This window comes from Mirounga angustirostris, unplaced genomic scaffold (genome assembly GCF_029215605.1).
Source record: "Mirounga angustirostris isolate CCGP_5_RB_7025 unplaced genomic scaffold, mMirAng1.0.hap1 SCAF_10, whole genome shotgun sequence".
NCBI lineage: Eukaryota > Metazoa > Chordata > Mammalia > Carnivora > Phocidae > Mirounga > Mirounga angustirostris.
Window position 1 is genome coordinate 21,223,193 of NW_026991718.1, and position 16,830 is coordinate 21,240,022.

At 48.7% G+C, this 16,830-nt stretch overlaps 1 protein-coding gene across 1 annotated transcript in view; it reads left to right on the forward strand.

Annotated features, from left to right (window-relative positions):
- DPYSL5 (dihydropyrimidinase like 5) overlaps window positions 1-16,830 on the forward strand; it is a 50,600-nt gene that overhangs the window by 19,982 nt on the left and 13,788 nt on the right. The window contains exons 2-7 of the mRNA XM_045883726.1: window positions 5,755-5,913; window positions 8,784-8,963; window positions 9,787-9,855; window positions 11,368-11,412; window positions 13,186-13,261; window positions 14,258-14,414. Of these exons, the coding sequence (XP_045739682.1) occupies window positions 5,755-5,913; window positions 8,784-8,963; window positions 9,787-9,855; window positions 11,368-11,412; window positions 13,186-13,261; window positions 14,258-14,414 (686 nt within the window). The remainder of the gene's footprint in view (window positions 1-5,754; window positions 5,914-8,783; window positions 8,964-9,786; window positions 9,856-11,367; window positions 11,413-13,185; window positions 13,262-14,257; window positions 14,415-16,830) is intronic.

Here is a 16,830-nt window from a genome sequence, read left to right on the forward strand (position 1 = left end):
AATACTTATTTGACTCTCCATGCTGGAGCAGTCCCTCTTTAAAGACTGAGTTGCCCTTGATCTAGAGGTCTAGGCAAAAGCAGATCCTGCTTTTCTGATTCCAGTCACCTCCCCGAAAACAAATCCCCTTTTCTATGCGAAGTATAGAGCGTTCTATACACTGCAGGAAGCCCCTCCCCCTTCCCCAGTGAAAAACCCCTCGGATTAGCTCTGGCCCAACTGCCTTCTCAACAGCAGAGCCCAAAGTTTGTGCCTTGACCTATTGGTTCAGCCTTGGAACAAGCTTCTTCTTTGGGAGAAGGGTTGCGGGGCAGGAAGTGGTGTGGAATTGGAAGATAAAAATCTGATGAACTTCTGAAGCATAAAGGCGAGCTTTCTATCAGGTTTAAGTTGAGTTTCAGTACAAGTTCTGGCCAAGTGTGTGCCTGGAAAGTGGGTCATAAAATGGATTACCATTAAGTATATTGGGTTTTATTAGGAAACAAATGGAGGTGAGCATTACCGAACGTCAAGTAATTCCAGATTTACCCAGCAGAATATCACAAATGTCAAAAACAAATAACAGTAACCCTTTGAAATACTCAGGTTATGTTTCATCTCCTGCCAAATGTGTATCACGATGCTGAGTCTGTTGGTTAAACAAATGGTCCCAATATCCATATTAACTTAATAGAGATGTGAAGTCCCACATTCACAATAAAAACAAATGCCACATACTCAGTGGGGGGTGCTTGGCTGGACAGCAGTTTACGTAAAAACTTAAGGACCTGTGTTGGTAAATGGGCAGCTGTGGTCAGCCACGAGGCTCCGGGAGACCCCCGTAAATTGGCTCTTCCTTGGGCCAGGCCGGTAAAATTGGAAGTGCGCATGCGCCGCGAAGCTACACAGCCGCTTCCTGGTATTCTATGCACTGAACGCGGGGACTGTTCGTGTGTGAGCGGGAATACTCACGCACCATGTGTGGTGGTAAACGTCCGTGAACCCGAAATTGAGTATCTACGTGGAGGAGTATTCATACAGCTAATTAAAGTGAATGAAATAGATCTTAAAGATGTTGAGTTTTGGGGCGCCTGGGTGGCTCAGTCGTTAGGCGTCTGCCTTCGGCTCAGGTCATGATCTCAGGGTCCTGGGATCGAGCCCCACGGGGGGCTCTCTGCTCAGCGGGAAGCCTGCTTCTCCCTCTCCCCCTCCCCCTGCTTGTGTTCCCTCTCTCGCTGTCTGTCAAATAAAATCTTAAAAAAAAAAAAAAAGTTGAGTTTTTTTAAAAAGCGAGTTGCAAAAAGGTATGGACAATCCAATACCATTTGTGTAAATTTTTTAAATTCACAAAGCAAACATAGTCAAAGCCTAAGAACATAGATGGGAGCAATTTATATCAACCTCAAGGGAGAGGGATGGAGAACAGGATGGAGGGCTTTGTTTGGATTGCTTATATTCCATTTTTTTTTAATGTTTTTTAAAAAAACAGCAGAAAGTATTAAATCTGTTATGTTTGACTAGTGGTGGGCTCATGCCTATGTGTTGTATTATTTTCTATACTTTTTTTTTTAAAGACTTTATTTGACCGAGAGAGACACAGCGACAGCAGGAATACAAGCAGGGGGAGTGGGAGAGGGAGAAGCAGGCTCCCCACTGAGCAGGGAGCCCGATGCGGGGCCCGATCCCAGGACCCCAGGATCATGACCTGAGCCGAAGGCAGACGCTTAACGACTGAGCCACCCAGGCGCCCCTATTTTCTATACTTCTACTGTATGTTTGAATTGATTCATAACTTTAAAAGAAAGTATTTTGAACACATAAGCATGGTTAACTAAAATTTTTTAAGGATTTATTTATTTGAGAGAGAGAGTGCAAGTACGTGGGATGGGGGGAGCGGGGAGGGGCAGCGGGAGAAGAAGAGAGAGAATCTCAAGCAGACTCCTGCTGAGCGGGAAGCCCCATGGGGCTTGATCCCAGGACCCTGAGATCATGACCGGAGCTGAAACCAAGAGTCAGACGCCTAACCGACTGAGCCACCCAGGCGCCTCACATGGTTCACTAAATGTTAAATATTTAGCCTCCTCTAAATTTATGTTTAAAAAGGATATTATAGGGCGCCTGGGTGGCTCAGTCGTTAAGCGTCTGCCTTCGGCTCAGGTCATGATCCCAGGATCCTGGGATCGAGTCCCACATTGGGCTCCCTGCTCAGCAAGAAGCCTGCTTCTCCCTCTCCCATTCCCCCTGCTTGTGTTCTTGCTCTTGCTATTTCTCTCTCTGTCAAATAAATAAATAAAATCTTTAAAAAAAAATAAAATAAAAAGGATATTATAAATAAAGTAATATAGTCTATTAAATAGATTTCAGAAAACTAGAAAAAAAATAACTCAGACTCTCATCACTCAGAACAGTCCTTGTTAATATTTTGGTCTATTTCCTCCCATGTTTTTCCTTGTGTGGGTGCCTGTGTGTTTAAACATACTTCTCAGCATCTTGGGTACACATATTGAATTCTGCCTTTTTCACTCATTATAGTATCACCCTTTTTCCATGTTATGACTTAGACTCCATGAACATCATTTCTGTTGACTTCCATTAAACATCGTCCACAGCTTGCTCAACCAACACCATCTTTGCATAAAACCAGGAACGTTCAGCAGTCACACAGCCCCGTGTTCGTAAACATAATCCCTTTGAAAGCCTCAGGAACAGGATTGGGTCGTGCTCTCTGTTGATTTCTAAAGGCTGTTTTGTGTGGGATGACAGTAAAAAGGTCTGTCACATCTGTGATATCACACTCCCAGGAAGACAGAGCTTGTCAGCATTCGTCCCGTGGGTTGGAACAGTACATATTTTCAAAGCCAGCTCTGTATATCTTGCCTGACAGGAAACAAGTGCTCGAACATCCTTGTACATCCAGCATCTGGTCTGGATTCCTGAGCCTGCAGCTGGGGGAGTATTTGCTGATCCTGTTAAACTCTTGTTTTGAGGCCGGAGGTTATAGCAGAAATAATTATTCCAGATATTTATGTGCCCCTTCCCAGCTTGCAGGTGCTCTCACATCCATTGCCACTAGATCATCTCTGGGCCCCCAGGAGGTGAGGTGCAGAGCGGGCACACAGCTGGCCCTGGATTCCAGCCAGTAAGTGGGAAAGTCAGCACCACCGTCCTGGGACACCTACCAGAACTCTTCAGTTACTGTCCTTAGACTCAGGCAAGAGGGGCCATGTCTGCCCAGAGCCCATTGTCCTCTTCTAGACTCAGGATCCCTGGAATTCCCTAACAAATAGTCCTGAGCACTTCCAGGACCTATGCAAGCTTGAATCCGTCCTCTTGGGGGCCAGACTACCAGTGTGTGCACGCCTGGGTCCAAGGGCAGCATTTTGCAGGGAGTGAGCAGATCTTAGACCCGCAGACTGCAGGATGAACCCCAGTGTCAGGGGTGTGAGCTGGGGGCAGGTGCAAAGGCTGAAGGCCAACATCCCCTGCAATGTAGCTCAGAGCTACAAGGACTCCCAAGAGCTCTAAATTCAGGCCTGGCCTTCTCAGCCATATATTTGTCAGAGTAGTAGGAGGATAGAATGTATTCTGTGTAACAGCTTGATCTGTAACTTTTAACCATTTTAGAGATTCATCACATGGACCTCCTTTTCTACTCTTGCTCTGGGACCCACAGATCTTAAGAAAAGTCTTGGCTCTCTTATCATACTGTGCTGTTTCCAGGTCCCCCTTTTTCTATCCAAGGCCACACACATAGGGGAGTGCAAAGGAAAGCAATCTAGAACCAATAAAACAAGTGTATAAAATAAATAAAACAATTTAGTGTATAAATTCCCAATATCCGACACACCCCATGTCCACGTGTAAAGGCAAGAAATGCATTTCAGGGCAGAATAGAGTACAACCACCTGCTGCAAGGATGAATCAGCCTGGCAGATCCAGCCGGATCACAAATAGAAGCCAACTAGTAAAGCCACAATCTGCTGCTCTTCCCCTTCTCTCATTTCCCTGCCCCCTCACCCCCATCCCGGTTCCCCCTTTGTGTACCGCAGAACTACCGCCCTCTGTTGGTTGTTTTAAGCCATGCAAGAAGTGGGACCCCTGACATCTTGACAACATGGAGAGTTTTCTCCCTGGCCACGTCAGGGTCAGCGTGGAAAATCTGTGTTGCAAGAGTTTTCATTTTAATTGTTGTTTGGCCACAGAACTGAATTTTTTTTCAGTTCCCCATTCCCCAGCAATATTTCTGATTTGTGATCAAGGATCTGACTGACTAGAGGAGCATGAAATCATCAAGACAATTTCATTGTCCTGTTTTTCTCCCCTACAGAAAACGGAGATAAACAGCCAAAGTCTGGATAATTAAACACACATTAGGATAGACTTCACTCCGTCCATTTTATTCGAGGTGTTTCACTTGACTTTCCCAGCTATCCAGCAAGGAAGCTAATTTCGGTAAAGCTTAGAGAGGTTAAGTAGCTATTATAGTAGCTATTATAGGTAAAGCATGTCAGACAGGTTAAGTAATGTGGCTGAGGTTATCCAGCTGGGAGGTGGCGAGTGGGGACTCAAATTTTGGCCCAAGTTGAAGGACAGGTTTTGTCCAAACTTTTACTCATTGGAAAAAGAGAGTCAACTTCTATCAGAGCACTCACAGAGTAGTGGAGCCCTCTCTTAATTATTCTATTTTGATGAAGTTTTGTTTGGGAACAACACATTAGCCTGGAACAGCCTTTAGTCAATGCTAGTTCTGGAAGCTTGTGCAGGTCACCCAACCAAACTGGTTCAAAAAAAAGTATGTGTGGGGGAGGTGGATCTTTAATACAGATTTGGTAATTATTCCTGGAGGTATGCTTTTTTTTTTTTTTATTACAAGTAGGCTTTTTAAAGATTTCTCTTGAAGTGGTATCTTGTGGAGATTGTGAATAGGATAATTTTTCATTGATAAATCATACAGGGACCTAAAAAGTGCTCTATCTCAAACAAGATAAATGGAAATGAACTTAATGTGCTTGGAAAAACTGAAGACAAAAACCCCCATGTGGAAGGTGCATATGAAAACTTTGAATAAAATTGTTTCATGAAGGGGCGCCTGGGTGGCTCAGTTGGTTAAGCGTCCGCCTTTGGCTCAGGTCATGGTCCCGGGGTCCTGGGAGTCCTGGGATCGAGCCCCGCATCGGGCTCCCTGCTCAGTGGGGAGCCTGCTTCTCCCTCTGCCCCTCCCCGAAGCTTGTGCTCTCTATCAAATAAATAAAAAATATTTTAAATAAGTAAATAAAATTGTTTCATGAAATACGAGAGAATAAAACAAAATGACATATCCAAATTAACATTTGCTTCGTTAGGATTTAAATACGTCTGGGTGACTAAATAAATATTAAAAATAGACACATTACATTGAGCATTTAGTTGCATCATCTACATACTCCAGTTGGCCAGAATCATTGTGGGTGGGGGCGGTCTGCTCTTTGGGAAGGAGAGGCTGGCCTCAGGCTCCAGTAACACACGAAGTGGTTTTTCCAAAGCACCGAGCCACACTCCGAGACAAGGAAGAAGCAGGTTTGTGTGCTGGATCCACAGTGGGGGTGAAGGTTACACACTGGGTCCTGCATGTCCGGCTCCTTACAGTTTCCCAAGCGTTGCTGCACTGGGGACTCACAGCCTCTTGCTTGATAGGGTCTGTTGTTGGCCCCCCCCCCCCCCCCCCCGTGTCTCCCTGCATCGGCGACTCCCGTGTGGGAAGGGATGTGACAAGACTGCTCTTCCTGTCCCCTGCAGGCGGCGCTAGTCGGAGGAACCACCATGGTCATCGGCCACGTCCTGCCTGATAAGGAGACCTCCCTGGTGGACGCCTACGAGAAGTGCCGGGGTCTGGCCGACCCCAAGGTCTGCTGTGACTACGCCCTGCACGTGGGGATCACCTGGTGGGCACCCAAGGTAACAGTGCTGGCTGGAATCCCAAAAGAAGAATGAAAGCTCTCTGAGGCAGAGGGGCAGTCTGGTCGGAGCCGGCTAGGTTGGGGTACTCTCCCACAGGTGTGGGACCCCCCCACCATCCTAGCCCCCCCCAAATGCCAAAAGAAAAAAAAAACCACAGGATTCCACAAGGGGGTGAGAAGGCTTGTTCTTAATTTAAAGGGCCAGTTTTCCATCAGACACAGAAGGCCTAAGACAGAGGTGTAGGGAGCTCTGAATCCTTGCTCAGCCCACAGCAGCATCTCGATGGCAGCGGCACCTAAGGGGGCTGCTGCTGAGTAGTGAGCAAGAGTCAGGCTCCAACGGTCGTGTCGTTGTTGCTGGAAGGGACAGCATGGCCCTGAGGGCTCAGAACAGAACGGAGGGTGCTATCCTGGCTCAGTGCTGCCTGGAACAAATGGACAGGGCCCCTTCTTCCCTCTGGGGGCCCAGCCCCCACTCTGAGAGCCCGGAGGCTGCTCCTGGCGCATGGCTGAGGCTGCCTCCCACGGAGCCATTTCTCACTTCAGCCTTTGTGGCCTTCACTTCTGGCTTTCCTGTCCTCCCACTGCCCCAGGCCCCAGGCCCACACCCCGATTCCCACCTCCTTGCTCCTCCTAAAAAACAGATAGACAGGCGTTTAGATTTTGCTTCATTTCTGGAGTTTTACTGCTTATTACCCCAGGGAAGCAGGCTGGGTGTTCGTTCTTTCCTCAATTCTGTATTAATCACCATGTGCCGGTTCTTGTGTGGGTGCCCTAGAATCATAAAAAGAAACGAGCACTGGGCCGCCAGGCTGGCTCTGTTGGTAGAGCATGCGGCTCTTGATCTCAAGGCCGTGAGTTCAAACTCCACATTGGTCATGGAGTCTACTTTAAAAAAACAAAACAAGGGGCGCCTGGGTGGCTCAGTCGTTAAGCGTCTGCCTTCGGCTCGGGTCATGATCCCAGGGTCCTGGGATCGAGCCCCACATCGGGCTCCCTGCTCAGCGGAGAGCCTGCTTCTCCCTCTCCCACTCCCCCTGCTTGTGTTCCCTCTCTCACTGTGTCTCTCTGTCAAATAAATAAATAAAATCTTTAAAAAAAAAAAAAAACAAGCATTAAGACATTTTACAAAATCCTTCAGCTGTGGAGCCTGGCCTAAAGGGCCTGACTCCCTTCTCAGATGGTAATTAAAAGCCTTGTGTACTTCTGCCCTTGGTTTTTAGCTGTGAGTGTGGGGCTCACCCAGTCTCCTCCGTTATTTCCAACCTGGTCCTGAGGAAAGGCCTCAGAGCCCCCCAAGCCTCACACCATGAAGACCTCCCTCCTGGTATTGGGAAAAGGCTCAGACCACCCTGAATGTCAGCCAGCCCCTACACAAGTGGGGGTTTTGTTTATTTGGACACCCTCCTGGGTGGACGACCCTATCCCAAGCTTCTCTATTCCCTCCCCCTCGAGTTGGCCTGGAATAGAGCGTCCATTCCGATTCTCAGCCACACTGAGGCCAGGCCAGCCATCCCTAGGTCCCCGGAGGTTGTGGGGACTTCCATGCCTCTAGAATTTCAGATTCTTTTTTGTTATTATCAAAAAATTTCTTTCTAGGGGCGCCTGGGTGGCTCAGTTGGTTAAGCGACTGCCTTCGGCTCAGGTCATGATCCTAGAGTCCCTGGATCGAGCCCCGCATCGGGCTCCCTGCTCGGCAGGGAGTCTGCTTCTCCCTCTGACCCTCCCCCCTCTCATGTGCTCTCTCTCTCTCTCATTCTGTCTCAAATAAATAAATAAAATCTTTAAAAAAAAAAAATTTCTTTCTAACTATAGATTTTATTTTTTTTTTTTTAAGATTTTATTTATTTATTTGAGAGAGAGAGCACATGAGAAGGGGGAGGGTCAGAGGGAGAAGCAGACTCCCTGCCGAGCAGGGAGCCCGATGCGGGGCTCGATCCAGGGACTCTAGGATCATGACCTGAGCCGAAGGCAGTCGCTTAACCAACTGAGCCACCCAGGCGCCCTCTAACTATAGATTTTAAAAACAGAAAAGAAGCCCATCATCTGGTCACCCCCCCAACACAACCACTATTGTTTTAGCTTATTTCCTTCCAGTCTGTTTTTCACAGGTGCTTTTTACATAGTAACTCTTTCACTTACGTGGGAGCATTTTTTATTTGGCTGCATGGTCTTCATGGAGATAAACTTCAAGTTATTTTCCTATTGTCAGACCAATGTTGCTTCCATTTTCTCATCCCAGTTTCCAGTTTACATCCTAATAATGTTGGAATGAATCTTCTTATTCACATAGCTTTATTCACATTCCTAAATTAGATTTTTCCCAGGGTCTCAGGATTTTTTTTTTTTTTTTTAGATTTTATTTTTAGGTAATCTTCATGCCCAACCTGGGGCTCGAACCCACAACCCCAAGATCAAGAGTTGCATGCTTCACTGACTGAGCCAGCCAGGCGCCCCCAGTCTCTGGATTTTTAGCATTATTGTGCCTTCTTTGTAACGCCACTTCCATTATGGGGGCTGGGGGCACAAGCCGTGGGAGTAAAAGCTGTTAGTGCATTCACCAAGAAGGCTGCCTTGGAGTCAGAAACGCAGGACAAGCCTCTGGGATAGCAGAAACGTGCCTGGACAGTAACAATATAGGCTATGTTCGTGTCACGCTTGACAAATTACCAAGGAGTTCTGCGTCCGTTTGCTCATGTAACCATACAGCTGCCTGTGGGAGGAAAATGAGATACTGCGAGGTGGCGGGTGGTCACACAGTCACTCCGCCGACTGGCCCACATCCCCTCCATCCTGGGCCGGCATCCGCCAGCCCGCCTCTTGAACATCTGTACTCACGAGGCATTGCCTTTGCATTTTGCTCTCCAGGTGAAAGCAGAAATGGAGACGCTGGTAAGGGAGAAGGGTGTCAACTCGTTCCAGATGTTCATGACCTACAAAGACTTGTACATGCTTCGGGACAGTGAGCTGTACCAAGTGTTACACGCTTGCAAGGACATTGGAGCGATCCCCCGAGTCCATGCTGAGAATGGGGAGCTCGTGGCCGAGGCAAGGCAATAGAGAATATTGGGAAGGGGGAGGCTGGGGCGCCAGTACAAACAGTTCTTGGGGGGATTCCTGACCCCCCCATCACCCATCCCACAATTTTGTTCAGAGAAAATAAGTTATAAAAGAAAGTGTGAGATGTTGACACCCCAGATGACAAATCTGAGTCAGAAAATCCAAACTTTTCTACTGTCTATGAAACAAAAAAATCTCTTTACAGTCCAGAATGGTGTCTGAGTCTTAGATAATGATGTCTTAGTTCTACTGATAGGATATTTAAATTCCATTTTAGCAAAAGAATTTGGAGCACCTCTAAAAATATTCTTAATGAGATTTGGCATCGGGATAAATCAGAGTCCACTCTCTGCTTTCCTGTTACCCCCCCCGACCCCCAAAAGAGCTGAGATATTATTAACAATCTCCTCACTGGTAGATGAGCCCCTTTTCACGCCTGGAATTTAAATAGGATACTTGGGAACGGTTAACCTAGGTGTTGCTGGAAGCTAGAGATTTGACTAGACTTTCAGTGGGGGCAGTTCTGACTTTCAGACCGAGTGTCTTGGATGTCCCAAGCCTGTTGGCTAATTACAGAACTGTAATTTTAAGAGGAAAAAATATGTTCAATCCTTAGGAAGTGAAACTCAAGAGAGACTTACTGCAAGGGAGCCCTGTGCTGATTCTGCCCTCTTTGGAAGATGAATACTACAGAAGTGAGAAAAGTAGCAAGCCTATTGGAATGGGCTACGTCCGGCATATTTTAGTGTCCCTGGGGTTTCTGATTTTCCTATATCTGTATGGTTCTCTCAGTTTTCTGTCTTTTATTCAGGGTGCCAAGGAGGCGCTAGATTTGGGTATCACAGGCCCAGAAGGAATCGAGATCAGCCGCCCAGAGGAGGTGAGGAAAACTTTCTGTGTCTCTTGTCAGCTTTTTTCCTATGGATTCATAGAATCTTTAGGATAGAAGAGACATCAGTAAATATAAGTTGTGTCGCTTTCTCCATGGGTGAAATTCTCATCTGAAGCTTTTCAGAGAACATCCTCCTCCCTGCTGAGGTTGACATGGCCTTAAGCTTCTTTGGGAAAGACTGTATGGGGGAAACCAGACCCACCCGATTTGATTCTGATTTCAGGGATCCGAGGGAGACAACGTGAGGACAGCGGGAATTGCTTTCCCCAAAATTGAATGGGGGGCGGGGGGGTGGGGGGGAGACAGAGTGAAAGTGCCTTCAGGTGTTAAAAGAAATTCTAGACTATAAGCCAGTGATTCAGCATTTTCTGAATGACATCGCTTTGAGCACCTGAGGAAAACTTTGGACCCTTCCCACCAGAAACCAGAGGCACACCCATGTCTGTGCTCTCTGCCCCTTACTACCCCATGACCCACGGCGATGGTAATGAAAAGCCCTGCCGTCCTTCTAACCTGTGGTTTTATCCTTGCTCAGTGCTGCAGGGCGTCCACACACATCCCCGATAGTCCCCCTCCCTGCTGGAGAATTCTCCGGAGGGACCACATTGGACTTCTTGTCCTGTGATCCTATTCAGACATCCTCCACCATTCGTGAGGAAAAAGCTATTTTCCATTTCTTCAAAGCCTTCAGTGCAGGGTGGTGGCTGCATGTCCCTGAGGGACGAGGAGCCAGAGACAGGATGTGAGGGCACTGCCATCAGACAGACAAGGCCCTGGGTGTCCGTGAGAACAGGAGTGGGCGGGTGAGCACAGGACTGGGCTTTGCTCAGTTATAGGAGGGCAAGAGCAAGGCTTTGACTATAGGATATTAATAGCATGAGTCATCACTGTCGTGGTCTAGTGGTTAAAGGCTCCACGCCAGGGGAGATTTTGCTCTCCGCAGGACCTTTGGCAACACCTAGCAATGTTTTCAGTTCTCCACCTGGGGGTGGCACTGCTGGCCTCTGGTGGGTAGAGTTGAGGGATGCTGCTTCTAGATCCTACGGTGCCCAGACAGCCCCCACCATGAAGAATTACCTGACTCAGAACGTCCACAGTGCCAAGGTTCAGAAACCCTGGTCTGGGTTAATTTCCAGTTTGGTATTAGTGAGCATCGTTCCTTTGCTACCGTGCTGAGGTGGCTGTGGAGAGAAGACACCAGAAAACACGGAGAGATGGGAATCTAGGTTTCCGTTTGCTTTTGTTTTGTTGCCTTTTACTTAAGGCCTGAGTAGCATCCAGCAAGTATATGCCTGGTGCTAAGTTCTCCGATTGCCTCAGGGGGAGCAGAGTGGTTGGAGCTTGGTGCTCTTGGGATGCAGCCCCTGTGGGTACAGTGGACCCTTCCAGCTCTGTGTTGAATATTCCAGAACTTTCTACAAAGTGGGCTCTTGAGCAGATGAGGGCTTGCTTGGGAGAGATGGTAAAGCTTGTTTTCTTCCGGTACTTTGTTTCTAACAGTTGGAAGCTGAAGCCACTCACCGAGTTATCACCATTGCAAACAGGGTAAGTAGACCCCGACTTGCCCTCAACCCATTCTTGACTCTGGGATCAGAAGCCAGACTCTTCAGTCTGCACGGCGGGGTCCCATTCTGCCCTGGCTGCCAGCACTATGCCTGACTTGCAGGAACCCAGAACCGTTGGCTGGGTGAATGTTGTTATTCCCACAGACCTGGTGCCTAGGTCTTTCCTGCCAGCTCTCTATTCCACCCCCTTGAGCTTGCTGAGTCTGGCTTCACTGCTCAGGTGGAAATGGCTCCCATGGGAGGCAGGTGGGTTCAGGGGCCACAGAACCTCCCTGCAACTGAACTCTGCTTCCTGTAGAGGAATTCGGTAGATGTTTGCTTAAACCTCCACCTCTGGACCACTTAGAACTTTTCCTTGGTATCGCTCAGGATCTGGGGGTGCAGATGCAGTGTGGTGATGAGAACCGAGGAAGGGATGTGAGGCCTTTACCAAATACAAGCTCTCAAGTGTATGCAAGTCACTCAACCACTCTGCTATACTATTTTGTTACCTAAAATTGGAGTGGTAATATCACTTCTCACGGGATGGTTGTGAGTCTCAAAGGGGGCAGAGCAGGAACGGCAGTTTATAAACAGCAGAGCCCTAGACCAAGGTTATTTCTCCTTCTAAACGATCAGTAAAGAGTTCAATTTGCTCAGAGAATCTGAACCGTCACATCTAGAACACCGGTTTTCTAAGTGTGGTAACTGGACCGGCAGCATCAGCATTTGTTGGGAGTTTAGAAATGCAGATTCTCGGGCCCATGCAGACCTATTGAATCAGAAACAGGGCATGATGCCCAGCCATCTGTTTTCAATAGCCCACCCCTGATTCTAGTGGGCACTAATGCTCCAGAACCTCTCCTCTGGAAAGACACGGACTCCCTCCAAGGGTGTAAGCCTGAGGGGTGGTGTTAAGAACACCAGGGAAAACACAGAGGTTGGAGGTCCAGCAGATCTCAGAATCAGACAGTAAAGTTGTGCCAAGCATATGACCTGTCGGGCCAGTTCCTAAGCTCTCTGTCCTCTCATTTTGATAAGCAGAGAAGGCCTCAGAATAACATTTGGGAAAAGTTTCCCGTTAGCAATTTACAATGGACAGGGACATTGTTTTACTGGCATAATGAGAGTTACGATATCAATTACTCCCTGATGGAAACTTAACCCAGAGTAAGGACAGATCTGAACAACACAAGTCCAGCTTCCTATTTTTTAGCTCAAACATATGCCCAGAGAAGCGAAGACATGGACCTTTGTCGTCCAGCTCAGCAGAGGAGAAGCTCATCGATACTACAATCCAGGTGTCCATTTGCAAGACCAGTCCTGTCTGACATGGACTCTGAACCCTGAACCTCCTGTATTTTGTTTCTTGTCCAGGGTGCATTCTGTCTACTGATAAAGCAGCCCTCATACAACAGGTTTTGTCATTTTAGATACGGAGTATAATCCACGACTGTCTCTAGGTCCTCACACCCGTGAACAGAAAACAGTCCCTTGTTTTAAATTATAAATCATCTTGATTTCGGCTGACCTCTTGCCCTGACATTCCCACTGACTCTGGGGCTGAGTGCTGCCTGCCTCCTCCCTGCTTCACGCAGTCCGTGCTCTGGCCGCCAGCCCCGCATTCCTGGTGGAAGACCCTCACCCTGAGAGTGGGGCTGAGAGACACAGGGGGAGGTGCTGCGGCCAGCATTGGTTTGTCTGGGGCTGTGCTCGTGCTTGGCAGGTTCATGGCATTGATGCGCTCTCCTTCCCGCTGGGTTTCCTTATTTAGACCCACTGCCCGATCTACCTGGTCAACGTGTCCAGCATCTCGGCCGGTGAGGTTATCGCAGCTGCTAAGATGCAAGGTGAGTCCTGGGGCTGGAATGGACATGGGCATGTGGGGTGGGATTGTAGCCCTATGGGGCCCGCCAGCCCAGGGGCCCAGTGTATGCCCTGTTGTCTCCTGTCACCCTTAGAAGCACTCTGCTCTAGCCTGGGTCCAGTGAGTTAGAACCACTGTTTTCCTCTGCACATCTGTCTGCCTAACAGCTTTACAAAAGTGTCTGTCACCTCTCCTGGGTCTGGTCAAATTTTCCAAGTTTTCAGGCAACTCATTAATTGCTATCTTTTTGGCCTCTTGGGTTTTACTAGCAGTTGCCTTGGTAACTGACATAAAATCCTGGACCAGTTCCAATGGACATTTCAGGGGATGCTTTGGAAGTCCCTGGAGGAATAACAGCATCTGAGTGAGCCCAACTTCCCTCACAGCCCCCCCCACCCCACCCCCGGCACCCTGAGTACGAGCCCCAGGGCGCCTGTGTTTCTGCTATTGCCGAGCACCCGGCAGCGCCTGGGGGTTTTTATCTGTGCTTGTGGTCTCAGCCGGCTCAGGGTGCCAGCGAGGTCCTGCTAACAGGAGAAACCAAGGCATGGTCACAGACCTGGGGCTAGAAATCAGAGCAAGGGCTCCCAGCCTTCTGGCAGGATGGCCTGCGAGGTCCCGCCCCCTCCCGCCCCCTCCCGCCTCTCCCCTCCTGGGAGCCCCTGGCCTGCCTCACCCGCGCCGTTGCCCCTCCTTCCTCCCAGCAGCGCCCCGCGGCCCCTGAGCTCCAGCCAAGCCGCGCTCTTCCAAGTGCGGCGCTGCCCCTCCTCGGCGCCCCTGCCCTTCTGTTCTTCTCGCCTGGAGCCAGCCTGGCGCGATGCAGCTCTGGCCTTGAGCCCAGCTGTGCTCTCGAACACCCTCGGGAGCTTGGGCGAGTCCCTTCCTCTCTGACTTCAGCTCCTTCACCGAGGACCATTCAGACCAATGGTCTCTCAGGTCGGTGGGCTTCCTACTCATGGTCTGACCTCTCTCCTTGCAGGGAAGGTTGTTCTGGCCGAGACCACCACGGCGCATGCCACGCTGACCGGCTTACACTACTACCACCAGGACTGGTCCCACGCGGCCGCCTACGTCACGGTGCCCCCGCTGAGACTGGACACCAACACCTCAACCTACCTCATGAGCCTGCTGGCCAAGTAAGGCGCTCCAGCCGAACACTGTGGCCCCAGAGCACAGCATTAACTCGTGATAGGCGCCTTCCCGGGAATTTACGCATCTTCACCGTGATGTCCTAGCGGCCCCAGATCTGACCTAGAGTCAATTTCATTGTGCCCGTGGGATGACTTGGCCCTGGTGACCCTCCCCAGGGCCCGCCAGATAACTGCCATCCTATGGGGCTTCCCTGACCACTCGGTTTGGAGTGAGAGCTTCTGAAGTGTAAGATGCGAGAGCAGCCTATAGAAAAGCGTGAACGGTGGTGATGCAGAATTTCAAGGGACATTGCTTTTTACGCTGAAGACCACTGCAGGGCTGTGGGATGTGGCCTCTGATGTGTCCTAGAATGTATGTGGGCCTTTCTGTCTCTTTGTTCTTGACCTCTCCCTCCTCTCATTGTTTTGCAACAATGTATCTCCCCACATGTGTCTCCCTCCTTTCTTTCCTCTTTTCCCTCTGCCTTCTGCCCTCTCTCCCTCTTTCCCCTCATCCTCCCCTTCCAGATCTCCTTTTCTCCAGCTTCTTTTTTTCTAACACTACTTTTTCCCATGTGATCCGAATCTAAAGGCAAAAGTTTAACCAACAGGTTGAATTCAGAGGGAAACAAACATGAAAAGCCTTTGTTTGCAGCTTCATTCTTTCCTTTAGTAACATTTTGGGTAGAATCCATTGCTTTCTCTCCCTTTTGGTTACTAACGTCCAGTCTAGTTTAAATGTCCATCTCCTCCCTTCCCCACGCCCAGTTCGGGGCTGGGGGATTCTTCTCCACACCCAAGCACCAGCCTGTACTCCTGCTTCTCAGGCAGAAAGTGGCTGGCCTTTGGGGCCCTCGCTGGGCAGGGCACATGCCCAGTGTGGGCTCTCTTGTGCCTCCCTCACGTAATCCCCTGCTCTGGGAGATGGGGTCCAGCTTAACCTCTTCCTCCTGCATCTTCCTAGCTTCCAGAGCTAGCGGTGTCCCTGCAAACAAGGACCCTGGAAGGCAGCTCAAGCCTGGCCACCTTCTGCAGTGTCTGGGGCCCAGCAAAAGCTCACCCAGCTTTGCCACTCTCCACAGTGGGAGGGCAGGCTGTCCCCATCCCAATGGGTCCCCTCACCCAGAGGCTCGGGGCAGGTCCACCAACCCACCTCCCAGGCAAAGGCCCGCTGCGATCACTTCTGCTCTCTGTGGGTGAACCTGTTGAAATGTGCCCTCCTTGACTGCTAGGAGAGAGAGTAGGGAAGCCCACTCAAACCATGAAAAGAAGGAGGAAGGAAAGACAACAGGACTCTCCATTCTACAACACCTCAGTCTCCCTGCCTGTCCTCTGCTTTTATATACCTGGGGGTGGTGATAGGCCTCTTCTCTTCTAGGGTGATGGTGGGGATAATTGAGGGAAGTGGCCAGCCCTGACTGAAGGCGGCTGAGAGGAGAAATGCCAGATCAGCTCTTACTTTTAAAGATGCTTTTCAGGGGCGCCTGGGTGGTTCAGTCAGTTAAGCGTCAGACTCTTGATCTCAAAGTCATGAGTTCAAGCCCCGTAGAGCCTACTTTAAAAAAAAAAAAAAAAGCTTTTCATTGGGAAAAACCAGCCTCCTTTTCATCATTATCAACACAATAAAAACAAACATGTATCATGAGCCCACTATAATACTTTGGGCTCAGTTCCAAGGTCAAAGAATCTTTTGAAATACCTGCTTGCCACAGGCAATTTAACTGAAAGAACAGAAAGGTGGTAAGTGCCCCCACCCACCCAAATTCAACTAGGCTGGGGGAAAAAGAGTATTTTTTTTTTTTTAAGATTTTATTTATTTATTTGAGAGAGAATGAGATAGAGAGAGAGCATGAGAGGGGGGAGGGTCAGAGGGAGAAGCAGACTCCCTGCCGAGCAGGGAGCCCGATGCAGGACTCGATCCCAGGACCCTGGGATCATGACCCGAGCCGAAGGCAGTCGCCTAACCAACTGAGCCACCCAGGCACCCCGAAAAAGAGTATTATTAATTGAATAATTTAAGTTTTTATGTCTAGCCTATTTTTAATCTAAATTATGTAAATAAATTCGCTCAAGTCGAATTGTAATTTCATATGAACTATTATGAGAATAGTTTCAATCCCTTTTTAAAATCAGTGCATATTATAAAAATGTGCAATTTTATAGAATTTGGAGCATTGTTTTAACAGTCTCGTGATTGACAGGAATTTATGGTTACTTTCTTTTTGTCTTTAGGGCGCACTGTTGGTGATAAATGATATAATACAAAATACCTGATTGAAAACCCAGACACCAATGATCATATTCCTATAAGAGAATCTGTGCTGCTTCATCGTGATCTACTTTAGGATATGATTTCTTCTATGTCAGTGTAAAAAGCATAATCTGTGGATAGGAGGATTTATCTTTTATTTGAAATCTAATT